Below are 26,025 nucleotides of genomic sequence, written 5' to 3'. Positions count from 1 at the left end.
AAGCACAGGCAATCCCTCTGCCTCCTACCCACCCCCTCCCCCTGACCCCTGCACTTATATCTCAGTGTGGGGCTGGGGGAGGAGCAGGAACTGGTCTGCAGAGCTCTTGGGAGAACTTGGGCAGCCTCAGGTGACGTCAGCAAGGGGTGTGCCTCCTGCCCTGTACCACCAGAGCCTCCTGACCCCTTCCCACTGCCCTTCCACCCAGGGTCAGGCCAACTGCAGTTCAGAAGCCCTGGGCCGGCCAGCCACAGACTACTACTTCCACTTCTACCGCCTGTGTGACTGAGCTGCCCTCCCCGGGCAGCTGTACAGCAGGGCCCTGGGTCCCCAGGTGTCACCGCCACACGCACTGGATGTCATGGTGTTACACTGGAGCCTGCGCCCCAGCTCTCTCCACTCACTGGCGCTCTCTTGGAGAGACTGAGCTGGGCTCGGCCCTCCCCACGACTGGTGAAACTGGAAGTCCTCACACTGGAGCTGCTGTCCTGCTGGTGGCCCCTCATCCCACGGCAGAGCTGGACAGGGACCTCCTGGGGCAGGACAGGCCCAATTCCCACCTGTCCACTCTGGTGGTTGGAGGGCTGGCTTCAGGCACCCTGGAGGCAAGGGGAAGCCTGTGACTGTACAAGCCCCCTCCCCGCCTCCCCTTCGAGACTGGAAGCACCCCTCATTTGGAGTGGACCTTTGAAATCAACAGGGGTCTTGGATTGAGCCCTAAGAGACTTGGCTCAGACCCCAGTGAGTGGAGGGCAGATGCCCCCATCCTTGAAGCTGCTCCCCAGAGTGGGTTGGGAAGCAAGGTAGTGGACTTTTTTAGGGTTTGACTGTTACGCTGACTTGGACTTCTAAGCTTTAAGCAAGGCCCAGGAGGTCCCTTTCCCCTGGGAGAGCGGAGTTCCCATGAGCCCCTGGGGTAGCAGAAGCCAGCCCTAGGTGAGTTGGAGAAACTGACCATGTGCCTGTGAGTTGGAGAGACTGATCATGTAACCGGATACCTAGTGCCTGGCTGAACCAGGGGGGCCAGCGGGCCAGGTAAGCCTTGCGCTCTTGAACCTGGAGTCCCCTGGGAAGGAAGGTCCCTGTAAGCCCCAGACGGTGTCGCAGCCCTATGGCCTAGGTTTGTGGAAGCTTCCAGAATGTGTGTGGTATAGGGGACCCATCATTTTCTGAGCAGAGGAGCAGGAATCCCTGCAAGGCAGGCTGGTCTTGTTTGGTGGGTGGATGCAGAGCTTCTGCCATTAGTAGCGGAGTGATGACTAAAATGCACTTGAACCTGGGCAGGAGTGGCAGGATGGAAGCCAGAGTGGGCCTGCTGGTGGTCACTCGCCAGGACAAGGCCCTGACGGCTCTGTCCCAGGGAGCCTGGAGACGCGCCTCCCAACCCCGAGCAGGACTCTGGCGTCCCCCTCCACTCTTGTCTGCTAGTGGCCTTGTCTCCCCAAATCAGAAGCTTGGAGAGCTAGAGAGACCCCTCTGCTCACTCCTCCTGGGAGGGGGCCAGCAGGCTTGGGTTAGGGATAAAGGCTTACGTCAAGTGGCACTGTGAACCTTTCTTAGTGGCTGTCTGGAGCAATCTGAAGCCACATCCCGACCCGCGGAAGGATTGCCCAAATCATGGAGTACGGCTGCTGTGGGTTTGAAGAGGGGTGGGAACTGCCGACCCTGGGTGTTGTTCTGCCCTTTTGGGGGAGCCAGGCCTTGCCCTCCTACCTCTCATTCTCCACTTTGAACGGGAGGCTTTTCTGTGGAGGAGCTGACTCTCAAAGAAGCCTAGGAACTGCGGGTCCCCTCTGCGCTGGCTCTCAAAGCACTTATCCTCAGGACGGGCAACACCAGCGAGCCCCACGCCCCGCCGTCCGCGGTGCGCCTCCACGCCCTCATTCTGACATAGGAATTACATGGCCTTCCACACCATGCAGGGGGCCACGCCTTATGACTACTGTCCACCCTTCTCCCACTGGGGAGACCCTCCCTAGGCCTTAAAACAGCCTTTTCCCAGCCCCTGTGATAGGGATCCTGGGGCTTCCTCAGTGGGGAGCATGTCCGTGGACTGTGGCCCCCTCAGTCCTTTACTGGAAAGTGGCCCTCCCCCTCCCCTGGAGCCCACGTGGACATAGCAGAGCCCCAATCTAGTGAGCACTGGATGTCTCCATGCCTGGGGAGGGTCCTCAGGGCAGGGGTGGGGGCCAAGCTGGGGCTCCAAGCTGCTCTAAGGGGGTCAACCTCGGACCAAAGTTGCCTTAAGCCCAGTAAATTCAAAGGGCTTCCAGGAAGGTGAGTGGTCACCTGCTGGAGGCCGACAGTGGCCTGGCGCTGGTGAGTGGGTGTCTTGGCCCCAACCCCCACCCGGGGTCCAGCAGCCTGTCCCTTACTCCACGTACTCCCATAGCCACTGGGCTAATCTCCCCCAAGCTTCAAGCTGTACATAGGGCCTCTAGATGCCCAGGTCCCCCTGCCCACATTATGTCCCCCTAAAAGCCGGCATGTGCCTAGAGCTCCCCCTCGCTCCCAGTTAACTCCCAGCCCCCCGCCCCCCGTCCCTGAGCAGTGACTCATATTTATCACGTACCCACTCTGACGCCGAGGCGGGCAGAGGCTTGCTTCCTGTCTGCTGAACTGTTCTTTTCTTCTGAAATATACATATATAAATAAATGTATAAATACTGCTTTGTATCTGGGTCTGCTTCCCCATCTGTTCTTGAGGCTGTTATGGTGGAAGATGGAGTTGCTCATGGGCCTGACACCAACTGAAATAGCAGAGCGCCCTGAGCCAGATGGACCCCTTGTACCCGGTCACCCTTCTTAGCATCACGCGAGGCTTGGGAATAGGACTCGGCGCACCCCGCTACCCACTGACCTACTGCTTCCTGGCCTGCCTGGGTTAAAAATAGGGACAGTCTTGCAAGGGTCCCCCACTCATAGAAGGGTGGCTGCATTGAGAGGAGGAGACTGGGCCAGGAAGGGTTCTAGTCCATTGGAGGTTCCCACTGAGGCCTGCCCTAGAAAACAAGTGGCAGGCCTTAACTTCCAAGGACAGGCGCCCTCGCACCCACCCCTCAGCGGGACAGAGCTGGGCTTCCCAACAACAGGAACCAACTGAAAGGCAGAAGAGAAGTAGGGAGAGGAGGGGCTGGGAAGCCCCACAGCATCAGCCCTCCTTCACAGAACAGGCACCAGACTGGGCGGTCGTGCATCTGCCTTTATTGTGAGCGGCAGGGGGGACACGTCTGGCAATAATACAAAAAAATTAATTTACAAAAGCGGGAATTCCGTGAAGCCTCCTGGTGGGAACCTGAAAGAGGAGAGGGGTATCAGTGAGACCAGTGCCTTCTTGATCTCTTCTCACTGACTGGCTGCCTCAGCCCATTCTCAGGGACCTGCGTGGTGGATTGGGGGAGGGGTGTGTGTGTGTGTGTGTGTCTGTGTGTGTTTTAATCAGTCAGTGAAGTAGCAGGATGTCTGACACTCAGACTGACCGAGATGGTACATACGACTTGCAGCGAGCTGTGAGTCCCACATCCTGAGTCCCTGCAAACCCATTTCCCAGAAGCCTCTCCACGTCATGGATGTATGAGAGGAGACTTAACCCCTCTGGGTCTTCCCACGTGTATGGCCCTGGGAAGGGTAGTCAGAGCCTAAAGCCAGATCGAGGCCCAAATCTCCATGAGCCAGATGAAGAGGCACATGTGCCCCGTCTGCTGAGCCATCTCCATTAACCAAGGTCAGCTGTCTGACGCCAGTGTGGGGAGGTTTCTCCAGTGTCCCGCCCCATCACGGTTCTTACCTGTGGGAGCTCAGACATAGATGCCGACCCAAAGAAGCAGGAAGAGGACGCCAAAGCCCATGAAGAGCGAGGCCACCAGGGAGATGAGGAGCTCTTTGTAGATATCCCGAGTGTACTTGGTGGAGGTGACCTCGTAACTGGCAGGGCAGTTAAGCAAAGGCATGGACTGTGCAAGAGGCTTCCTGGCTGATGCCGTTCTGGAGGCCAGGCAGAGGGGCCCAAGAGATGACCTGGACTCCACAGTCTGCACTCAAGAAGAAACTGCGGCCCAGAGGGGTTCACTTGCCCTGGGCCACACAGCAAATGAATGGTGCAGCCACTCAGAGCCCTCTTCTCTCCCAACACTCCTCCTCACAGAACTTTTCCAACTTCAGGTCCCCTCGCCCCAGTCTCCAGTCTTGCCAGGCCCTCTGCTTATGTCCTGGAAATCTGAAGAGCAAAGTGAACTCACCTGAACCTGATCTTGGGTCTCTCCTCGACTGCCTTAACCTCCCCCACCCCCCACCAGAGTTCAGATCCCCAGCCCGGTTCTGTTCCCACATCACTAATTCAGGCCCACTGGCTGCACAGCGAAAGGATACACGAAGAACCATGCAGTGAAGAACATGCCAATGGCCAATAGCACCACGGTCAGGTGAGGGAAGACAGCTGGGTTGACCGGGCTGGTGTATCTGCTCATGGCCTCGAGTTCCTGGGGGAGGGCACGAGATGAGAGCCATCAAAAACCTCATGACGTCATCCTGGGGGGAACGTGGGTTATCAAAGAGCCTCTAGCCGCTGTGACTGCTAGAGGCCTATTTCAGACTGGGAAACATGGCAATCCTTCAGGACAACATCAAGGGATTCAGTTTGGGAATGCAACTACAATTGCATCTTCGACTCCGGTGGTGCTTTGTCTTTTCAAAAAGGTAACTGAGATGCAAGGACTGAGACAAGTGACTGATGAGCTACAGATCCATGTTCCTTAACATTTTCTGAGGTCACTGACACCATGACCGGGGAAGAACCACATGCGAGAAAGTCTGTCGAAATTTTTAGGAGCTTCACGGAACCGTGTCTTTAAACACCAAGCCTAGAATCCCTGCTGCAAGTCACAGAGCCTGGACCAGTATCCAGAGCTCAGGTGCGAAGTCTATATTCTCCCCAATACACTATTATGGAATCTCAGGAAAGGCATCAGTTAGAATTCTGGCTCTACGAAGATGAATCTCAGTAAACTGTTATAGTATCTACCCCCCCCCCCCCGGGGTTGCTGGATGATCTAAGATGATAATGTACAAGCATGTGGCTCACTCATCTGGCTCACTAGGTGTTTGTTTCCTTCCTAAGGTGACAGGGGAGACTATGAGATAATGCCTGTGAATGAGAGTTGTGAGTGACAAGTTCCGTACAAATGTTAACGTCCATTGTCACCCACCCAATGCTTCCAAAACCCAGAACATAACAACTCTGGACAAGTAAACCGACCCCATTGTTCTAAGAGACACTAGAATTCAATTCAATAAGCATGTATGCACCCCCCCATGGTAAAGACAATGGCTGCCATTTATTGAGCCTCTAATTGCAGGCCCTGTGTTTGGCCCTGAGAACACAAAGATGAATAGACATCATCCCAGGGCTGGAGGCACGTCAGATGGCGGTCACTGGGAGGCGTGACAGATAACAAACAAATCCAAGAAACGTGGCACGAGGTCTGTCATGAGCTTGGGAAGCTCCCAGGAGAGAGCTCCCAGGCCCAGGGGCTGAGCGAGTTGAAAGCGCTTCCCTAAGAAGACAATTGCCAGGGGCGCCGTGAGATGAACACGGGTGGGGCGGGGGGAAGAGCATTCCTGACAGAGATTAGAAGTTGATCACAGGTAAAAAATTTAAAAGCTCTGAAATGTGAAAAATGACCCCGAAGCCCCTCACTCTTATAAACCGCGAGATCAGAGTCCAGGGCGATCAAAATCTCAAGCTAAGGCGTCCATGGATGGCCAGGAGCTTCCCTTCCCGCCCCTCAGCCCAAGCGGAGGACCCAGGGGCCTTCTGGCTTCTGGATCTCGGGGGTCTGAAGCCTTTGCGAGGGCAGCGAGGTGTGGGTCAGGTTGGAGGCATCCTCACTGCCCGGTCTGGAGCTTCCCTCAACCCTCTCACCATTTTGCCGACCACAGGGTAGTCCGCCGCTCCGCACCGGAAGAACACGTCGGCAGCAACTGGCGCTGTTGAGCCGGAAGGGGAAGTGCGTCTGCCGAATGGCATTGTGGGACTTGTAGTCCTGGGGCTTAGGGGGGGCCCCGAGAGCTGGGGCCTGCGGAGGCTCTGGTGTGGAGTAAGCGCAGGAAGTGGGCACGAGCAGGGTCGGCTCGCTGACAGAGCCAGCTGACCGTCGCTGTACAGCTCGCCATGAGAGAAGCGGGCAGAGGGGGCGAAGGGCTGCACTACACTCCCCAGGAGTCTGTGCGCGGCGATAGGTCACGTGACGCGAGCGCGGGCTTCTGAAGGCGGTGAAGCGAGAGGCGACCCGCGGCGGCGCTGAAGCGGGAGCGGTGCTGACCAAGCGCCAACGGCCGAGGCCTCGCGCCCCAGAGACCAGGTAGGTGCGAGCCCATGGGGCGCGCCTTGGAGGGTGACGTGGCCGCCGGGCGCGGAAGCCCGAGCCCCCCGCTCCGGGGGTGGGAAGAGGCCGGAGCGCCCGCGTCGTGGTCGCTGCGTCTCTAGGGCCAGGGTGAGAGCGTTCTTCAAGCCTCACGCTCTCCTGCCCGCCTCTGAGGGATGCGGTGGGGGCGTCGCTGCCGACGGGGAGACGCGCCCTGCCGAGAGGCCGAGCGGCCGGCTGGACGCGCGCACCCCGGGAGCGGAGGGGTTCCGGAGGGGAGACCCCGCGGGCTCCTGGTGTGTGTGTCGGGACCCCGGCATCTGCGACCCCGTGCCCCGGGCAGGCCTCGCCGCCGCGTCTGGTCGCCCGCCCGGTGGCTTGTGCTGCCCCCGGATGGTGACTGCTGGCGCCGGGCTGGAGGCCGCAGCCCCGCCGTGGGCAGGGAACTAACTTGAGCTGCACCCGAGAGCGCTGCAGGGGCGCAGAGGAGAGGGCGCGAGAAAGGACAGTTCCGCGCCCGCGCTCTGTCCTGGGTTTCCCGGTGGGCACCGTAAACTGGGGACCAGGGTGTGGAAGACCTGGTGCCAGGGGCGGGTGTTTGCACTTAATCATTATCAGAAGGGAACGAGGTCAATGAAAAAGCCCGCGAAGGAAGGGGGGGCGGTGTGTAGTATTGGTGGTGGTGACTTAAGTAGCACCCCAGAAATGCTTCTTAATGACACATTTAAAAATATAATATTTAAAAATATAACAGGTACTACTGCTTCAGATGAGGTTCCCCCCCCCCTAATTTGGCTTTTTTAAAAGCAGTTGAAGGAAACTAAGTGAGTATAAAGTACAGGTTTTAGTTGGAAGTAGCAGAAAGCTGGTGCTGGTGCGGCCAACGCTGCCCTATTTTAAGCGGCCCGAACCCCACGCGTGCAGTTCTGGACTGGGTGACTACAGCATGCCAGGCCCCTAGATCAGGACCTGGGCTTGGGTAGACGCCATGGACTTCGCTATTGAGACTTAGTGATGAGAGAAAAGACAAAGGGAAAGACGAAGCTCCCAGCAACGTGATGGTGGAAGGAGAAATACCCCAGCGCAAGGAAGGCTGAGGGGAGAGGAGAGCAGTGCGCGAGAAAGATACTGCTCTTCCATGTTTCATCACCCCTTCAAGGCTGCTCTGTCAGTCAGGATTCTTGAAAGAAATAGAACGAGGGCCTCCCTGGTGGCTCAGTGGTTGAGTGCTGGGTTGCGAAGCTGCCCGCAGCCTCTGCAGCACCGGTTCAATCCCCGGCTGCTCCCCGGCCACTGGAGGAGGGTCCCACATGGCGCGCAGACCTCTCCTGCCGCCCGCTGCTCCCCTCAGCAGTGTACTTCGGTCCTTCTGCCTGCTCTGCTCCCCCCTCTGGCTCTGGTGAATTCTCTCACCCTCCCGCGCTTCTGACTGTACCCAGTGCTTGCATAAATAAATAAAATTTAAAAAAAAGAAAGAAATAGAACGAATTGGATGTGGCTGTAGAGAGAGGGGCTTATTTTAAAGGAGTGGGTTCAGGTGATTGTGGGGGTTGACAAGTTTGAAAAATTGTAGGCCGTCTGGCTGGCCAGCAGCTCAGGCAGGTGCTGATGCTACTCTTGAGGCAGAATTTCTTCTTGGGAAACCTCCGCTTTTGCTTTTGGCTGATTGGAGGAGGCCCACCATGTGAGATAACCTCCTTAAAGTCAACTGATGGCCATTGGGAGCCGCCTCAACCAGACCTTCACAGCCACTCGGGGCTAGTGTTTGATTAAGTACTGGCACCGTGGCCTTGCCAAGGGGATGCACAGCCCCAACCATCGTGGCTGCTGACAGGGAGGAATGAGTTGACTTGGGAATGTTCAGTGAGGGTTTAAAGGGACAAAGAAGGAATGGCTGTGTTCACAAATCAGCACATGAATCGACATAGATGTGTTTCACCTTTGCACATTCGCCTGTGTTTATGCTCCTCTACCTGCCTCACCTCATCTTTGCTTCTTCACTGGTGTTTGCTTGTGCTTTGGGGCTCAGTTCTGTCGTTCTTGTCCCTGGACTTCTCGAGCTGGGCTGGGCGCTCTCCTGTGGATTGCATGGTGGCCCACCTGTGTCATGTACAAAACTAAGTTCCTTGAGGACAACCGCAGGTGTCTTGTGCCTCTTAGTACCCAGCTTGGCTTCTGATAATCCCGGAACCTTAGTATTAACTGAGTGAACTCCCTTGCTAAGCTGTAAATTTCTTGACAAATGGGAAACTGTCTTGTTCATCTTTCATCCTCTACCTTGCTGACCTGCTGTCCTTTTTGTTGGGTTAGATTTGTTTGTTTAGCTGCAGGCGGGGAAGTTGGTGAGATAGCACCAGCTGTGGCCCTTGTCCTTTTGTATCCTTTACATTCCTCCTTGTCTTACTGGCCCTTTTATTTTTTTTTTTAAGCCAGCCCTCCTCTGTTGCTATGGGAATTCAAGGCCTGGCCAAACTGATTGCCGATGTGGCCCCTGGTGCCATCCGAGAGAATGACATCAAGAGCTACTTTGGCCGCAAGGTGGCCATCGATGCTTCCATGAGCATTTATCAGTTCCTGATTGCCGTGCGCCAGGGTGGAGACGTGCTGCAGAATGAGGAGGGTGAGACCACCAGCCACCTGATGGGCATGTTCTACCGCACCATCCGCATGATGGAGAACGGCATCAAGCCCGTGTATGTCTTCGACGGCAAGCCACCGCAGCTCAAGTCAGGGGAGCTGGCCAAACGCAGTGAGCGGCGGGCTGAGGCGGAGAAGCAGCTGCAGCAGGCTCAGGCTGCTGGGGCCGAGGAGGAAGTGGAAAAGTTTACTAAGCGGCTGGTGAAGGTCACCAAGCAACACAACGATGAGTGCAAGCATCTGCTGAGCCTCATGGGCATCCCATTCCTCGACGCGCCCAGTGAGGCTGAAGCCAGCTGTGCTGCTCTGGTGAAGGCCGGCAAAGTCTATGCCGCAGCCACGGAGGACATGGATTGCCTGACCTTCGGCAGCCCCGTGCTCATGCGACACCTGACTGCCAGCGAGGCCAAGAAGCTGCCGATCCAGGAATTCCACCTGGGCCGGATTCTGCAGGATCTGGGCCTCAACCAGGAGCAGTTTGTGGATCTGTGCATCCTGCTGGGCAGTGACTACTGTGAGAGCATTCGGGGCATCGGGCCCAAGCGGGCCGTGGACCTCATCCAGAAGCACAAGAGCATTGAGGAGATTGTGCGTCGACTCGACCCCAACAAGTACCCCGTGCCGGAAAACTGGCTCCACAAGGAGGCCCAGCAGCTCTTTCTGGACCCGGAGGTGCTCGACCCCGAGTCAGTAGAGCTGAAGTGGAGCGAGCCCAATGAAGAAGAGCTCGTCAAGTTCATGTGTGGTGAAAAGCAGTTCTCTGAGGAGCGCATCCGCAGCGGGGTCAAGAGACTGAGCAAGAGCCGCCAGGGCAGCACCCAGGGCCGCCTGGATGACTTCTTCAAGGTGACTGGCTCGCTTTCTTCAGCTAAGCGCAAGGAGCCAGAATCCAAGGGACCCAATAAGAAGAAGGCAAAGACTGGGGCAGCAGGGAAGTTCAAAAGGGGGAAATAAATGAGTTTCCCCCCGTGATACCTTCTTGACCCCAGAATATCTGCCGTATTGCACCCTCAAGAGCTAGCGCTAGGGACCTCCGTGGGGGCGGGGAGGGGGTAGGGCTTCTCGCGCTACCCTTATCAGTAGTGCTTTTCCCTTTTTCACTTGATCTATGGCAGGAAGGCCACAGAGGTACTTTGTTTCCTCCCTTTTTAGCTCAGGAAAGTATGTCAGGCTCAAACCACCGCCCAGGCAACGTGATGGACACTGAATCCATTGTTACGTGACGGTGATGGCAACGAGATGGGAAGGAGGGAGAGGGAGAAAAATGGTGGAAACAAAGGACTGTACAGAAATGATTTTCTGGCGGGAGGTGATGGAAGCAGACTGTGCTGCTCTGGCTGTCCTGACCCACCTTGAAGGAGCGTCATCGGGAAGGCCCGGCGTGAGCCTGTGGGAAGAGCCACCGAGATGAGACTGACCGAGAGGTGGGGGTTCTGGAGTTGGCAGCAAGGTTAGAGTACTGGCTGTGTCGTGGGGGGGGGTGGGGCAGAAGCGTGAGCCTGAGCCTTTATAGTGGTTATTCAGTGGGGCGAGGTGGCAAAGTTTTTCTCATGGCTTCTCTGAGACCATCCAACTGAATTGAGACTTTGGGATAAAATGCTACTTTTGGTGTGATGTTTTTATTTCAAAGTTATGAGAAAAAAAGTCAATAAAATTATCAGAGTAACCAGAACGTTGTGTTTTTTTAGAAGTTGTAAACATGCCGAGCGCCCAGCCTTCGGGCAGAAGGTAGTGTTCCTTTTGCTCCTAGATGGCATGCTAAAATTGTAGCCTAGAAACAGGTGGGTTGAGGGTGGCCACAAGAGGGCGCCATGCCCCATGGAATGGCCAGGGCAGCTGGGGCACAAAGCTTAGTATCTGGCCGGGAAGGAAGTTTTAATACATTTAGTGAAACTCTACTTTTCTACCAATTGTGGGAGAGAAAGACGACTCCTTGAAGAACACCTCATAGTTTAGGTCAGCTACTCCATAGCATCCAAGCACTGACTCGTTTGTAAATTGTGAGAGCTGCCATTCAAAAATCATTCCCTTGTTCCTTTGTAACATCAGACTCAGCTGCTGCTTGAGATGGAATGTTGTTGTGTTGCAAGTTTGATGCTCCTGATAAAACTGGGATGGGGAGGTAGGGCTACTTGGTGTTTCTAACTTCTTAGCATTCCTATACTACGCATTGGAGGTTTTTAACAAGGACACTTAAGCGACTGAAATTTAAGTTAGCATTTTGACAGATTAAGCCTCAAGGCTAAAGACTTGTGGTTTTCAAATTTTTAAATGGAGCAATCTGTTTTTCAAGTGAAATCTTATGTGGAGCCTCAGATACAAGAGCTCTTCTCGTTGAAACAGGGAGGGGATAGTCTCCCCAGGGACACCCTCATAACTAGTGGGGATAGAAAGTTCTAGCCTGAAGGTAGGCTTCTTAGTTATGTTCACTGCCCAGATGGATGAAATCAGTGTTCCCAAAGTGAACAAGTCAAATGCTTACTAGGGGCCTCCCCTGGGGGCGCAGCGGTTGAGAGCTGGGCTGCGAAGCTGCCCACGGCCTCTGCAGTGCCGGTTCGATCCTCAGCTACCGGCGAGGGGCCCACATGGCGTGACAGACCTCTCCTGCCATGCCACTGCTCCCATCAGCAGTGTTTCGTCTGTCTGCCTGTTCTGCTCCCCTCTCTGGCTTTGTTGAATTCTTTCACCCTCCCGCGCTTCTGACTGTACCCAGTGCTTGTATAAATAAATAAATCTTTAAAAAGAAAAGAAACCCCAGATGCTTACTGGAAACTCCATTTCCTGATCCAAGTCCTGTGCAGCTAAGCCTGTGGGAATCACGGTTGGGCCCAGGGAACCTTCTTAGCTGTCACCTCCCTGCAGTCCAGCTAGTACCTTGCAGTCAAGCAAGTAGAGTGGTTTTTATTATTTGAAATTCTGGAAGTTTATTTACCACTGACACTTCAGGGAAAATCTATGCTGCTGCAAATTTTTATACCGCATGGTCTAATTTGCACAGCAAAGAGAGCCGTTCTAGTAGGATGAAGGTTAAAGGATTGCTTTGCAGGCCAGCTCTGAGAGATTTAAGCAAAAAGGAAAAGTTTGGGGACTGGTCATGTTGGGAGTAGAAATGAGTCAGACTGACTCACCATGTAGGATTCAGAAAGAGTGAGGATGTTGCCTCATGGCAGGAGGAAAGGAGGCACGTGGGAAGCGTATGAATGTGTGGGCGTCGGCTTTGCTTTTCTTACTGTACTTCCCCCTTGCCTAGATGTTTTCCTGAGGGTCCTGATACTCCTCCCTTTGTCCAAAAGGGTTATGCAAACGGGAGTCCATCTCCAGGGACTCATGTTCAGAAAGCAGTTAGAGCCACGCGAGTAGACAGGGCACAGCAGCCTGTGGAGGCCCTGTCGGCCCACGCGGGAGTGACAAGGAGGATCACAGGTTAACAGCCTTTATTTGGTCAGAATTAACTTTATTTCTCAATTGTACTTCACTGGGATGTAACAGGACTGGCACACACACAGAGGATACTGATATTGGACCTAATTAAAGAAATTGCCTCCAGGAAAGTCACAGGAAGATAAAGGGAACAAAGATAAACGTACAAGTTGGCGTTTTTAAAAATGTTACTCCTGCCACGACCTGTAAGAAAAGGTGCCCTGCCCACTAATCCTGTCCTCATCTGCCATCTGATTGGCTGAGACCACTCATCTGACTGTTACAAACAGTCTGAGCCTTTCGTCACTGGTCTGTCCCTTGGCCATGTGGGACCACGCTGGTCTAGGCTGAAGCGAGAAGGCCACAGTGGTTGAGATGCTTTGAGGAAGTTCCTAGAAGTTTGGACTTGGCTCAGTAAGCCTTGCTGGGTTTGCTCAGATTGGGCAGCCTGGGTCCTAAGCCAGATGGCTTGACAGCTGGCGACACTGCAGGGAACAGGGATGGAGAAAGGTCCGCACCTATTCTGGAGGGAGGAAGCCAATGACAGTGGAACTCCATTCAGTTTCTAGTTTGAGATCCCAACTCACAGCCAGGTCTCCACCTCTTTCTTAACCTGCCTGTATTTTGACAAACCTGGAAGTAATCATAAGCCTTTCCACAGGCGGTGCCTCTGGCCCCTGAACAACCCCTAGACCATCTCCCTGTCTGCCATTCTCTCCTGAAACAAAAGATGAACTTGCACAAGGCTCTGCTGCTTTTTCCTTCTTGAAGTCTGCAGTTGTCCCAGTGTCCAAAATGTTAATAATGCCTAAAGCAGATGCTGCTGAGCAGGTGCAGGAATAATCTCTTCCCTGGGGCGGAAAGTCTGTGGGCGTAGGGAGGGAAGCGTGGGTGCTGAGGACAGGCCCTGGGACCAGGAACGATTCCTGGGGCACATGGCACATGCCTATTTCTGCTCTCTAGAAGGAGGTTAAGCTGTTTTACTTTATAAAAACCAGAATTAAAAAACTGTATTTCCATATTAGACCATAGGAGATTATCTGAAATTCCTACCTGATTTCCCGCAGAGAAAGACACAGGGTGCCTGCAGAGAGCAGTGGCCATCATAAGCTTCTCTGTTTTGATCTTCCTGTTTCTGGCTTAGATCTACAGTTGGTCTGAGCAGGACCCACCGCTCCTGCTCAGGAGTAATGCGGTACCGCGGTGGTTCCGGCTGTGACGATCTCCCCTCTCCTTTACAGGCTTTGTGGCCGAGGCACCTGTGTTCCATGCAGTCCCTTGTGCTCACTGATGGCTATTTTATTAAACTTGCAATTATAGGCAGGGAAGCAGTGGACACCACCGGGGGTCATGTTTCCAGGGAGAGGACTGAGTTGTCCCACCTGCTTGTAGAGCAAGGAGCGGCCTCCCCTTCCTGGGCGCGCGGGTGGTGTCAGAAGTGACTCAAAAACTTAAGGGATTTTAATCAGTGACTTGTTTCGTCAAGACTAGGACCTGATGTTCCCCTGGCCCTCTGGACGGAGAGGCTCAGGATTCTAAGCACTAATGCTGTCTTCCTAAATCTTGCACAAAAGGCTAAGCTGCTTCATCTCCCTCCAGCCTGTGAACCTCTGAAGTCTGAAGCTGGTGTGCAAGGGTGGAGTAGGCACTGAGGGGTGGACCCGTGAGGCTGGCTCACCCCTACCCTGGGGCAGGTTTAGTGCTAAATCTTTCCCTAACTCCCTGTTCTCACACACCTCCTGGCTTCCTCTCCTCACCAGCCATCTGCATCTGCCAACCTGGAAGAAGCAGGGACCTCTCACGGCCCTGCCCACAGCTGTATCCCTTCTTCCAGGGGGTGTGCATGTTCCGCACCCCTTCAGGATCTGAGTTCTGTACCAGGAAGAGAAGGGGGAGGAGTTGGATTGGTCTCCCCCAATATTAGAAGTGTAGTGGTGCTGCCCCTCCGGCTCCCCGCTGCCTTGGCTCCAGAGGCTCCTCTCTCGGCTGCGCGGCTGTTACTGGTGCAGGTAGGCATCCAGCCAGAGCTGCCCCGACTCCTTCAGGGAGCTGCGGGGGCAAGAGAAGGACAGGCAGTGAGGAAGCTGAGCCCCGGAAGTGCAGTAGCGAGAAAGGCTCTTCCGAGGGATGGAGGCCCTTCTCCGCGGCCAGGCCCCTTCCACATGAAGGCTGTCCTCCCCAGGCTTCTGAGGAAGTGGGTGGGCACCGCCTGGGAGCAAAGGCCTGAGCTCGCCACAGACCAGCAGTGGCCATCCTTGGCCTTGGGGACCTCCATTCCAGACCACTGAGCAGGCCCTCCCGTCGCTCCCTCCACGTTTCGCCTCTTCCCAGGCCCGGTACTCACTGGACAATGTCGGCAAAGGCGGAGAGCAGAGGCTTGGACTGGTACGTGATGCCGTACTTGGCGCACAGGGACTGTACCAGGGGAGCCACCTTGTGGTAATTGTGCCGCGGCATCGTGGGGAACAGACTTCGGGAGGACAGGGGCAGTTAGTGGCTCCTACTCCTTGGCTCCCACCTGTCCCCCACATGTGCACCCTCCCAGGTCTCCCCACTCACTGGTGCTCAATCTGGAAGTTGAGATGTCCGCTGAACCAGTCGTTGAAGGGGGACTTGTGGACGTTGCAGGTGGCCTGGAGCTGGAAGACAGGGTCAGGGGAGAGCAGGCGCTGGGGACGGAGAGAAAGGCCCGCCTAGCCTTCTCCAGGTAAACTGGCTGAGGAGGGATGCTGGGGGCCCCACTCCCTTCTCCCCACAGCAGAGGCAGAGAAGCTTCAAGTGGATACACAGCTGACTGGGGCTTTTAGCACTGTCCGCCCCACCCCGACCCGGCGCCTGCAGCTTGTGATGAGTGGTGTGACGTCCAGAGTGACCGAGCGACCGTCCCTTACCTGGGTGGAGACCCAGTCTCTGTTCTGGTCGTGATCAATGTGCATGGGGATGTGGTTCATCTGTGTCACCCACACAAACCAATTGCTCTCCAGAAACCTGGTGGGTACATACAGCACACGGAGAGAAATAGTATCTGCAGAGCCCAGAGTTCTCAGACCCCCTCCCCCTGCGCCCTCCTAAGCCGACATCTGATACACCCCCTGCTCCCCAAAACACAGTCCCCAGATCTAACAGCTGGCTTTCCCTGTGCCCCATCAGATACAACCTGACCAGGAAGAAAAGGCCCAGGAAGCCCTTCAGCCCCAGCAGCGGCACATAAGTGAGGGAGATGCGGGCATAGAAGGAGATCATCCAGGCCAAGTCCTGTGGCGAGAGGCGGTGTGCGTTGGCGGCTCGGGCACCTCCGCTCCCACCCGGCTATTCCTTGCAAGGGGTGTCCTCCTAGGCCCTCCCAACTGGGACACTCAGCCACCACTGGCTTCTCCATTCAGCTGTCCTTCCTGCCACCCCCAAGCCACCTTGCTCTTCCTCTATAGGTCCCCTCGGGGTCTCCCTGCTGTCTGTACCACACCCCTGCACCCAAGCTACCGAAATCCTTCAACCTGCCCAGATCAAGACCCAGTCAGTCCCAGCACCCGATCAACTCTCCAGTTGTTTTTCTGCACCCTACTTGAGGACACTTGAGGTGCACTTGAGGACACTTTAGTCCTTCCCAACACATCCAGTGGCTGAGCACCCTCACATCCCAGTTTCTCTGCTCGAGGGCCATGCTCACCTGCCCCACTTCAGTCCTGTGCAACTAGAGTGGCTTCACGTGGCCTTTTCTCATGCCTCTTATCCAGCCAGGCCCTTTCTGGAACCCTAGAACTTTCTACCTGTAGCTCTTCTCTGATATCAACCACATCCTGCTTTATTAGAAGTTTCCTGAGAGGAGCTGCTGCCTCTTTCTCTACTTGCCTAGTCCCCAGCCCAGCCCTGGGCATTATGTCAGGAGATGCCAGCTTTATGAAATCAGGCGTGGGCATCAGGGTAGGGAAGAGCTGCGCCTGGTTCTCAAGTAAATCTTTGCCATTTCTCCTGGAGACGCCCTTCCCCCTCCCTCAGGGTGCAGGAGACAAAGGGACAGGGAGTCCTGGGCCATGCATACTCACCACCCACTTCTTCCGCTGGATGACAAAGTAGAAAATATACCACTGGAAGTAGAGCGGCAGCAAGGCTGGGGGCCCGACTAGGAGGCAGGGAGATGAGGTGGTGTGAGCAGCACCAGGTACTAAAAGGCTGGTCAGTGCTGGAGAGATGGCCTCCAGCCTGGAGCTGCCCCCTCTGCCATTTCCCCACCCCCGCCCCATGGGCACATCACCGCAGCTTCCCAGTCCACTGGAAGCAGCAGGATACCAGGATAGAGCTGCAAAAACTAGCTGGCCCTGGCACCGTGACCTTTGAGCAAACATTAGCCTGTGACAGCTCAGTGGAGACGGCAGAGAGCCCCCAGGGGGGAGTAAAGCACTGGGAGTTGCTTCTGCACCCCTCCCAAGGCAGTGCCCTGGAGGGTGCTAGTCGCAGACACTCACTCAGGAAGAAGTATTTGTGCTGGTGGTTGTAGGGCATGTACCTCTTCTTCTGTTTCCCGAGCTGTGAAGAGACGCAAACACAGATCAGTCACCCATTGTCCTCGCCCTTGACTTTGGCTTTTCCCTGTTCTGGAGTTTAGGCCCCTTTCTGGGAGGGTGAGGGCGGAAGCCTCCCAGGCATACTGGAAGGCTTCTGCAGGCCCAGCCCAGGCTGCTGTGTGCCTTTGCATCGTGACATGCAGCTCCATGGCCCCAGGTCCACAGAGACACCTGCGTCCCCTGGTCCTCAGGTCTCCTTTGTTCACTCAAAGGCATCCGCGTCACCAGGTCCCCCTTCCTTCCATCTGGCACTTGTGTGACATCAGAGTCTCCACAGACATTTTCACTTTGACACAGGAAAACCGTTCCTGTACATCCATCCAGGCCTTTCTCTTTCCCATCAAAATCTTCTTGGTCTCTTTGACTTCAACACGAGCTTTATAAAATCCCTTGAAAGCTAGGCAAAGTTTGGCATCTATTTGTAGGAAGTACGTGAAAAATAACTATGCAATCTGAAGGTTCTGGCAAGGTTTTTCCCCATGGTAGTGGTTATTTTGTAAGCCTCATGGCTCTAAGCCAGGCTGGGCCTGCCTGCCGGTCATCCAACCAGCCCAGAGGCCCCTGGCATGGGTTTCCAGGAACATGACAACAAAGCTCTCCTGTTGCCCTTGATGGCTCTCCCACCTCTGCCCCAACAAGTGCTGTTGATCAGATGACCGACCTCGGCACAGGGACTCAGTGCAGAGCAGAGCGCCACTCACCCTTCTCTCAAGTGTCCCCCTGCTGTGCAGGGCATTGCTGGACCGAGCGTTCTTTCTGTATTAACTCGAGTCATTCAACAAGTACTCTGAGCACCGCCTATGTGTCAGGCACTGTCGTCGGTGCTGAGAATACAGAGGTGAGTAATAAAGAGCTCCCATCCCTACTGAGCTTATGATAAATTTGTAAGCAGGGCCCAAGGTAATTAAGATCAAAACCAGGAAAACAAGACAGAGCGACCGATGCAGCATTTTGTGAGGGTGGTCGGTTGGACCTCCTTGAGCTACTGACATCTGAGAACTAAATGAGGAGAGGGAGCCAGCAAGGTGTAAATTCAGGGGAAGAGCCCTTAAGGCAGAGGGAACTGCCAGTACAAGGACTTGGGGTGCTCAAGGGCCAGGAAGAAGGCACGTGCCTGGGATGAACCAGCAGTGGGGAGAACAGCTGAAAGGCCAGAAAACTAGATGGGCCTTAGGGAGCCCAGGTCAGGACACTGGACTTGTGCCCAGGGCGGGGGGCAGGGGGTAGGCATGCAGGGCTTTTGCCAGGTGTGGCATAATCGAAAGGCTCACTGAGCTGGAGGCGGGGTCAGGTAGAGTTGCGGGGAGCTGCATAAGGCTGGAGATGGCCATGGATTTGGCATATCTGGAGGCAGTACTAACAAGGCTTGCTGATGATTCATATGTGGGGGTGAAATTACCCCATCCCACACATGAACAGGAAAAGTGGAAGAGCATCTGCCTTGTTTGGGAGGTAGGCGGCAGGACTCTGGAACTGTTCCCAAGGAGCCCTGTCCACTGCTGCCTCCTTGAACAGCAAGCAAACGCCATCAGGATCCTAGTAGCTGGACCCTAAGGTGTTTTGACTCCTGTGGAGGCCAGGATTTAGGGTGAAGTATCTGCACCCCCTGTCCTCCACGTGAGTGGAAAGGCCCTGGGGCGGACACAGTGGATCAGCACAGGGATCAGTGCTGGTAAGCTGTACCTGCTGGGCTGATCCGAGGCCTATAGCCTGTAGCCTGGGCATTTACTAACAGGCAGCCTACACTCAGCCTCATGAGTAGGCAACCAGGAGACAGCTATTTCGGTTCCAGATAATTCTCTATTTTTAAAAGTCTGTAGAGAGAACTTTCCAGAAACCCTTAGCACCAAGAAGCAATAAAAGCAGTAGAGTGAGAAAGTTCTCTTAAACTTAGACACTATCTAAGTTTGACAGAGTGCTCCCCAGATCCCCACACCAGAAGCAGCCAGCCGAGTGGGCGGGGCTGGGCGCCAGGATCAGAACACTGTGGCGCAAACCAGAATAAGATAGAAGGTAGGCTGCTCATCTCGGCCCAGGGGCTCCTGGTGGCAGAATAGTCTGTGCTGCCAAAGCCTTCCATAGAGCGCCTCTCACAGGAGAGAGGAGAGCCAAGCCACCTTCAACTTAGGCCTAGAACAGAAATGTGTTGAAGGACAACTCCGTGGCATGCTGCAATGTCACTTAGTGGTGGAGGGGGTCCTGGCAGGACTCCAGAGCTCCATCCCAGACCATCTCCCCTTAGCAGCTGCATTACAAGAACGCAACCTAATGCCCACCGCCCTGGAAGGCTGACTGGGGTCAGGTAGGTGGGGTCAGTGAACGAATGTTCTAGACACTGGGCATCAGAGAAGAGTAAGATGATCCTACTCTCGATGGAGAAGACCCTGACTGGTAGGCTCTCAAAATCTAACAAAGAGCAATACAAAGCCGGGCCTCCCCGGTGGCGCAGCGGTTGAGCGCTGGGCTGCGAGGCTGCCTGCAACCTCTACAGCGCTGGTTAGATCCCTGGCTGTCTGGCAAGGGCCCCACATGGCACGTAGACTTCTGCTGTGCCCACTGCTCCCCTCAGCAGTGTATTTCGTCAGTCTGCCTGTTCTGTTCCCCACTCTGGCTCTGGTGAATTCTCTCACCTTCCCGTGTTTCTGACTATACCCAGTGCTTGTATAAATAAATAAATCTTAAAAAAAAAAAAAAAAAAAAAATAGGGCCTCCCCGGTGGCGCAGTGGTTGAGCGCTGGGTTGCGAAGCTGCCCTCAGCCTCTGCAGCGCCGGCTCGATCCCCGGCTGCTCCCCGGCCACTGGAGGAGGGTCCCACATGGTGCGCAGACCTCTCCTGCCACCCGCTGCTCCCCTCAGCAGTGTCCTTCGGTCCCTCTGCCTGCTCTGCTCCCCGCTCTGGCTCTGGTGAATTCTCTCACCCTCCCTAGCTTCTGACTGTACCCAGTGCTTGTATAAACAAAACAAATGAACAAACAAATAAATAAATAAATAAAACATGCCTCTATAAAAGAAAAAAAAAAAATAGCAATACAAAGCCCAGGGGGTGCCTGACTGGGGTAGGTGTGTCCAGAAGGCACCCCCGAGGAGGGTCATCCATCAGCTTTGAGGATGAGCAGGGATTTTCAGGAAATCTGACCACAAGGGAGGATAGGTGATTCTGTCCTGGGCAGCGTGTTTACCGCCCAGTGCTTCGAAACTTCAAACAGCCCTCCAGCCAGGCTGTCAGACCCTGGCAGCATGGCGAGCACTTCCCATTCTAAAAGGCCCTGCCACTGACGCCTCTGCTTACCTCCACAGAGAGGATCTTGCCTAAGGCAAAGAAGAAGGGGTGCATGTTGATGTCTGGGTCTTTGCGAAAGCAGTTGGGCTTGGCATGGTGCTGGAAGTGCATGTGGTTCCACCAGCTGGCCGGGGCCCCCTGCGGAGAAGCAGGCCATGAGTATGACGGCGCAGTGTCCCCGCTGCCCCAGGCAGCCCGACTCCGATGGGTGCTCCAGAGCCCCCAACCCCATCCCACAGACCTTCAGGTGCCCAATCACAAAATGATGCAGTAGGTGGTTCCACGTTGAGGTCCTGAAGACAGATAGGTGTCCAAAGTCATGCTGCAGCCAGCCAGCCTGGGCCTGGGGAGAAGGTCAGTGCTGGGTGCGGCCCACGGCCCACAGCCCAGTGTCCCTCTCACCGACTCAGCAGGTCCTTCAGCCTCTCCCACTTCCTGCATCCACCTAGTCCTGTGACTTCTGACCGAATGAACACCCAAACTACAGAAAGGGACAGAGACGAACTCCAAGGCGAGCAGCAGGCTTGGCAACAGATCCTGACAGTCAGGTGTACCCCATTAATAGCATGTTGGGCAGTGTGAGGTGGGGAGTAAGCCAGGCTTTGCTGAGAAACTGAGAAGCCTGTGGCATGGGGCAGACAGCACAGACAGTGGGATGTGTGCTCTTTCTGCGCTAACTCGCAGGTGTACCCAGCTCTGCCCCGAGCAGAGACCAGGGCTCCCTGGCCCGAAGGGTACAGAGAACTTTAGCCAGGGATGCTGAGTTGGCCACGGTGGCCGCAAGCCCAGGGCTCTCACCTGAACTGTGCTCAGCAGCACGGCGCAGACGATGAAGGGCACAAAGGACGTCCCAAAGAACCAGAGAGTGAGCCAGGCGGCGACATCCATCAGCAGGATGTGCAGCAGGTACAGCAGGAAGAAGATGTGGTTGGCCTGCATGAGACCCATGCGCTCCACCGTGGCCCGCAGCTCCCGGAACTCATCGATCAGCTCTTTCTGCGCAAGAATGGAGGGGGGAGAAGGCTGCCATTCTGCCCAGCTGCCGCCCAACACTGCCGGAGACGCAGGCCCAGCAGCAACCTCCAGGGATGCTGTGGGAAGCCCTAGGTGAGGACAGCATAACACCACGGAAGGGTGACGGGAGGAGGTGCCATGGGACTCTGCCTAAGAACACGTGGGTGCGGTGATCCATGTCCCTGGGCCACCTGTGCAGCCCTGTGGTCCTGGCCACGCTGTGAAAGCATCTGCAGGTACGTGAGAGCCACGGGGGTGTTTGGCGAGGTGTCACGCCGCCGCTGCCGGCGGTGGTAGCAGCGGCCTAGTGAGATCTACAGGCTCCCAGGCTCTGCGACCAGTGACCCGCGCAAGAAGCAGGGGACCTCAGGCCTCCCGAGAACCACTGTCTGTGTCACCTGGGCTCATATCTAGGCTCTGCTCCGCCCCTCAACAACCACAGGGTCACCAAACAGCAAAGTGGCTCTCACATTCTTGGTGGGCTCGAAGCTGGGCTGCTCAGGAGACAGCTCTCCGATCAGGAGCGAGTTCATGTACTTCCTCACCAGGCCCTTGTCGATGTGGAATGCCTCGAAGGGGTCCTGCAAGAGCAGAAGGCAGAGGCTGAGCAAGGAAGCAGTGGCGCCCCCGCTCCCCAGGAGGAGGGCTCACCTCCAAGGTAGCCCCCAGATCCAGCCCCCGCAGTCCTGCCAGCAAGGGGCCTGTGCCCAAGTCCAAGCAAGACCCCGCCCCCCTCCAGCCAGTCACCCTTTGAGGGGGCTCACTCATTCCTTTTCCAGGATCACCCAGCACTGCGATTCTACGGGCTCCCCACGGAGGGATAGAAAGTGGTGGTGGGGAGACCAGGGAAGACCTGCCTGGGCGGCCCTTCCTTGTGTCTAGGGACCCCTTTCACGCGTGAATTTAGTCTAGGTTAGAAACAACCAGAAAGGGGGGGGCATGAAACTGTGGGACTTGTAACAAGCGCCTCTGGGGCAGCGTTCACCACAGCGTGATGAGGGAGACTCCCTGCGTGGAAACGGGAATTTTTACTTTGCTCCCCCTCCCCTGGTCGCTGGCGGCTGTGGCTGGGGCTCCACTGTTCCCAGCTCTCAGATCCCCGCCTGCCCCAGGGCCCTAGTTTTGGTTCCTGGAGGCGGGTGGCCCGGGAGATTCCAGTCCCCAGGTCAGCCCCCAGGCCCTGCTGGCAGCGGCCCGGAGGCGGGAGCCAGGGCGGGGCCGACGGCCGGTGGCACCACACACCCCAACCAATCGCTGTCCCCGCTGCGGCCATCCCGGGCCCCCAACTACCCGGCAGGAAGCCCCGGTCTGGGCGCCCACCCGGCCCGCGCATGCGCCAGCCCCCCTGGTCGGCCTTCGGCTCCCCGGGGGTCACTCCGGGTGACCCGCACTGGCGCCGGCCTCGCCCTCCAGGCGGCCGCGTGCGGTGGCGGGCAGGGTCCCCTTCCCGGGGCGTCCGCCCCGCTGCGCCAGGATGGGCCCCCGACGGCCCGAAGCGCGCCCTGGGATGGCGAGGGCGGGGAGTGGGGTACGGGACGGGTCACGCGACGGGGAGGTTGTAGGGGGAGGGGACTCGGCGGAGGGGGGCGGGGGGACTCGCGGGGGAGGGCGGGAGGGAGGGGACTCGGCGGAGGGGGGGGGAGGAGACTCGCCCCAGCCTTGGAGTCCCTAAAGGCCACCCCGGTTCTCGCATCCAGCAGGGAGGCGCCCGACGCTCAGCCCCCAGCGCAGGTCTGGAAAGACGAGCAACGGCGCGGGCAGGGGCGCGCTGGCCGCCCGCGGAGGCCCGGCTCGGCCGCAGCCCAGGCGCGCAGACAGGTCCCGCCCAACAAAGGCCGGCGGCTCCGAGCCCCGAGCGTGTGCACGGGGCGCGCCGCCCCCCGCAGTGCCCGCGGCCCCCGGGCCGGCCGCCCCTGCCCTGCCCTGCCCTGCCCTGGTCACCGGTGCCCGCCGCGCCGCGGCTGCCCCCGGGAGGGCCCCGCGCGCCCCTGCTCGCGGCCGTCCAGCCCGCGGCGCGGCGCTCCCTTCCCCCCGCCGCCATCGAGGCAGGTCGCGGCTCTGCCCTGGCCGGGCCGCGCCGGCGTCGGGTCTCCTCCGTCTCCTTCCACGCCCGGGCGCGGGCGCGGGCTCCAGACCCGAGGCCCGCAGGGGCGGCGCGACCCTTTGTGTCTGCACGACGCGGGCTCCATCCCACGCCCGGCTCCATTTCCCGCGGCCGCCTCGTGCCGCGGCGCGCGCAGTCGCGGGCAACAGGTTTGCTCGGGCGCCGGCCGGCCTCCCCCGAAAGCGCGGGGGCCGGGGTGCAGACTCCCCGGCCGCCCGGCCCCGCCCGCCCGCCGCGCTCACCGAGGCGTCCTGCCCGGCGTAGTGGCTGAGGACCCGCGAGCCCCCCGGGTGCCGGCGCGCGAACTCGCTGATGTCGTAAACCTTCCGCTCGACCACGAGCCAGCGCTCCCCCTCGCGCCCCGAGTGCTGCGCCACCTCGGCCCAGGTGAAGTGGCGCGGGCCCGGGGCGGGCCGCGGGGCCGGGGTCCCGGGGGCCATGGGGCCCGGCGACTCCGCGCACCGGCCGGGCAGGGCGCTCGGGCGCGCGCTCGGGCTCGCGGCCTCCGGGGCAGGTCGGCGGCGCGTGCCCGGAGCCCGCAGCCCGCGCGCCGGGTTTTCAGCCGCCGCGGCGCGGACCGCCGGGCCCCGCCGCGCGCGCTCCCATTGGCCCAGCCGCGTGGCGCGGGAGCGAACCCCCGCCCCCGCTCCCGCCCCCGCCCCCGCCCGGAGAGTGCCCCTCGCGGGCCCCAGAGCGCGGCGTGGGGTCCCGCTTCCCTCGCGGAGCCTGCTCCCCGGAATTACCGTTCTGGGGGAGGTGCTGGGGTGCCCACCGAGCGCGGGGCGGTCTCGGCATGGGGGATGTGCAGCCCGAGAACAGCGGAGAACCCTTGGCAGCTACTTAGTGAACAGCAGCATTAGCATTTATTGGGGTGAGGGGCCGGTGTTCATGCCTCACTTTGCTCAACAGAATATTAAAAGTGCCCAATTGTTGTGATCCTACTGGCCTTTTCTGTTTTTATTTTGGTTTTTAAAGTGAACTGTGCATCTCCTGGCGCCTGGGAGGCCCTAGGCTAGGAGGGAGCCTGCAGCTTCAAGCTCAGGCCTCTCTGCCCGCCCCTAAGGGGAGGCCTGAAAGTCTAGAGACTTGGGACTGAAATCTCTGGGCTGTGAGGGATGGGGATGGCATCCCCCAAGGTTTGGTCACCAGTCAAGACACTGTTGCAGTGTCAAGACACCTCAAGTTTATGTGCCAAGTTTTACTTATTCAGCAAACATTTTCAAAAACACTATCTTCGTGTCCAGGCCTCGTCCTTGGCGTCCAGCAGAGCCTAAACTCAACACTAGTAGGTAGGCGCTCATAGGAACCTCGCTTCCAGATGGAGAAACCACCGAGAGGCGAGAGGCGAAGTATTTGGTCACACAGCTGCTAAGTGGGAGGGCTGAGATTTCAACTGCTCAGTTGGAATCTGAACCCCTAGGTTGCTCCACAGCCCTAGGCTGTCAACTCTCTGCCAACCACACAAGTATTTAGGCTCTCCACTGCCAAGGAGATGCACAGGAGCTGCAACCCCTGCGCGGAGGTAGTGACGGAGCCCTTAGGAATCAGAAGAGCTACAGGACAGAGCAGGAGAAATGTGGCTGGATTTCTGGTGGAAAGGGATCGCAATTCATTTCCATCCGAATACTCACCTTGTAGATAAGAAAATGAAGGTTCCGAATGGTGAAGGGATTCCCAGGTTCTCATGGGAAAGCTCAGGTGTCCTGGGCCTTGTCTACGATGTGGTCCAGAAGCTGCCCTTCTGTGTGCTAATCCTCTTGTTTTAAAGAAAATCTTACCCAATAACCTGGTGATAGGTAACGAGAGCCATGAAATGACTTGCATTCTGATCAGATCATTCCACTCTTGGGAGTGAGGAACCAAGAGTAGGTGGGAGGCTGTGCAAAGGTGATAGCAAATGTAATAGCAAAAACTGGAAATTACTATATAAGCCCAGACAATCGGACTTGGTCAAGGTCTCTGGGGTATATTAGCACAATGAACCTCCTGCTGATTCTCAGCGCTTCAGTGGTTTGTACAACATGAATTTGCATGTATTTTCTAGGCCTGTTCTGGTCCCCACTCCGTCTGGTAAGTCCTCTCACCCCAGCACCTCTGGCTTATACCCTAGTTCTCATGTGCATAGAGTTTGGTGATGTGTTTGGCCCACCTCCCTAAAAGGACTGTAATCTGGGGCAAGGACTGTTAGTTCTACCTAAATGAGGTTCTGGTTGGAATCAATAAACTTGTTGAACTAACTGGTGTTTGTTTAGAAATGATCAAGATGTGAAATATGTTGATGGGTAGAAAGGACAGGGTTGAAAACGGCAGAACCCAAAGAAGTCTGTACTCACTAAGTACACTTATATAAGAAATCCATGGGTATTAAATCACAGAAGAGTATGTGCCAGGAGAACATTACATAGTTTAATAGTCTTTTTTTTTTAAAGATTTATTTATGCATACAAGAACTGGGGTATAGGCCAGAGGTGCGGGGGTTGAGATGTTCACCAGAGACAGAGTGGGGAACAGAACAGACGGATCCACTGAAATAACACTGCTGAGGGGAGCAGCAGGTGAGACAGGAGAGGTCTGCTGTGCCTTGGGGATACCTCCCTGGCTGGGGATCAAACTTGTGCTGCAGTGGCTGCCCATAGCTTCCTAGTG

At 56.7% G+C, this 26,025-nt stretch overlaps 4 protein-coding genes across 12 annotated transcripts in view; 2 read left to right on the top strand and 2 right to left on the bottom strand.

Moving 5' to 3' along the window:
* The window catches only part of MYRF (myelin regulatory factor), a 32,277-nt gene extending 29,578 nt beyond the window's left edge, over nucleotides 1-2,699 (top strand). For all 8 annotated transcript variants that reach the window (XM_054697556.1, XM_037517686.2, XM_037517689.2 and 5 more), the window contains one exon: nucleotides 209-2,699. In XM_054697556.1, the coding sequence (XP_054553531.1) occupies nucleotides 209-289 (81 nt within the window). In that variant the 3' untranslated portion in view covers nucleotides 290-2,699. The remainder of the gene's footprint in view (nucleotides 1-208) is intronic.
* Nucleotides 2,558-6,040, bottom strand: TMEM258 (transmembrane protein 258). Its single transcript, XM_054697597.1, has 4 exons — nucleotides 5,921-6,040; nucleotides 4,369-4,478; nucleotides 3,788-3,924; nucleotides 2,558-2,632 (listed from the first exon to the last, which is right to left on the bottom strand). Exons 1-3 carry the CDS (start codon nucleotides 6,023-6,025, stop codon nucleotides 3,798-3,800), a joined length of 342 nt encoding a protein of 113 aa, XP_054553572.1. The 5' UTR covers nucleotides 6,026-6,040; the 3' UTR covers nucleotides 2,558-2,632; nucleotides 3,788-3,797.
* FEN1 (flap structure-specific endonuclease 1) lies at nucleotides 5,493-11,717 on the top strand. Of its 2 annotated transcripts, XM_054697578.1 has the most exons (3): nucleotides 5,493-5,643; nucleotides 5,938-6,359; nucleotides 8,792-11,717. In XM_054697578.1, the coding sequence occupies exon 3, from the start codon at nucleotides 8,811-8,813 to the stop codon at nucleotides 9,951-9,953; it is 1,143 nt and encodes a 380-aa protein (XP_054553553.1). In that variant the 5' UTR covers nucleotides 5,493-5,643; nucleotides 5,938-6,359; nucleotides 8,792-8,810; the 3' UTR covers nucleotides 9,954-11,717. The 2 variants fall into 2 exon arrangements, with proteins under 2 accessions (XP_054553553.1, XP_037373661.1); XM_037517764.2 differs by lacking the exon at nucleotides 5,938-6,359.
* Nucleotides 11,718-12,404: 687 nt separating this feature from the next.
* FADS1 (fatty acid desaturase 1) lies at nucleotides 12,405-24,018 on the bottom strand. The gene is made up of 12 exons (XM_037517749.2): nucleotides 23,622-24,018; nucleotides 21,746-21,856; nucleotides 21,060-21,257; nucleotides 20,503-20,604; nucleotides 20,271-20,399; nucleotides 16,883-16,943; nucleotides 16,463-16,539; nucleotides 15,577-15,674; nucleotides 15,311-15,407; nucleotides 14,979-15,058; nucleotides 14,764-14,889; nucleotides 12,405-14,468 (listed from the first exon to the last, which is right to left on the bottom strand). The coding sequence occupies exons 1-12, from the start codon at nucleotides 23,817-23,819 to the stop codon at nucleotides 14,417-14,419; spliced, it is 1,329 nt and encodes a 442-aa protein (XP_037373646.1). The 5' UTR covers nucleotides 23,820-24,018; the 3' UTR covers nucleotides 12,405-14,416.
* Between the last annotated feature and the right edge of the window lie 2,007 nt (nucleotides 24,019-26,025).

This window comes from Talpa occidentalis, unplaced genomic scaffold, assembly GCF_014898055.3.
Source record: "Talpa occidentalis isolate TD23 unplaced genomic scaffold, MPIMG_talOcc4v2.1 talOcc4.17, whole genome shotgun sequence".
Taxonomy (NCBI): domain Eukaryota; kingdom Metazoa; phylum Chordata; class Mammalia; order Eulipotyphla; family Talpidae; genus Talpa; species Talpa occidentalis.
This window is presented reverse-complemented; position numbering and strand designations above follow the sequence as displayed.

Coding starts and splice junctions, on each gene's coding strand:
- FEN1 (XM_037517764.2), top strand. CDS start 8,811: ATGGGAATTCAAGGCCTGGCCAAACTGATTGCCGATGTGGCCCCTGGT.
- FADS1 (XM_037517749.2), bottom strand. CDS start 23,819: ATGGCCCCCGGGACCCCGGCCCCGCGGCCCGCCCCGGGCCCGCGCCAC. Junction 21,857..23,621: donor ACGCCGGGCAGGACGCCTCG/GTGAGCGCGGCG, acceptor CTGCTCTTGCAG/GACCCCTTCGAGGCATTCCA. Junction 15,059..15,310: donor GAGACTGGGTCTCCACCCAG/GTAAGGGACGGT, acceptor CCTGTCTTCCAG/CTCCAGGCCACCTGCAACGT.
- TMEM258 (XM_054697597.1), bottom strand. CDS start 6,025: ATGCCATTCGGCAGACGCACTTCCCCTTCCGGCTCAACAGCGCCAGTT. Junction 4,479..5,920: donor ACCCTGTGGTCGGCAAAATG/GTGAGAGGGTTG, acceptor GCCCTCCCCCAG/GAACTCGAGGCCATGAGCAG. Junction 3,925..4,368: donor TTCACTGCATGGTTCTTCGT/GTATCCTTTCGC, acceptor CTGCCCTGCCAG/TTACGAGGTCACCTCCACCA.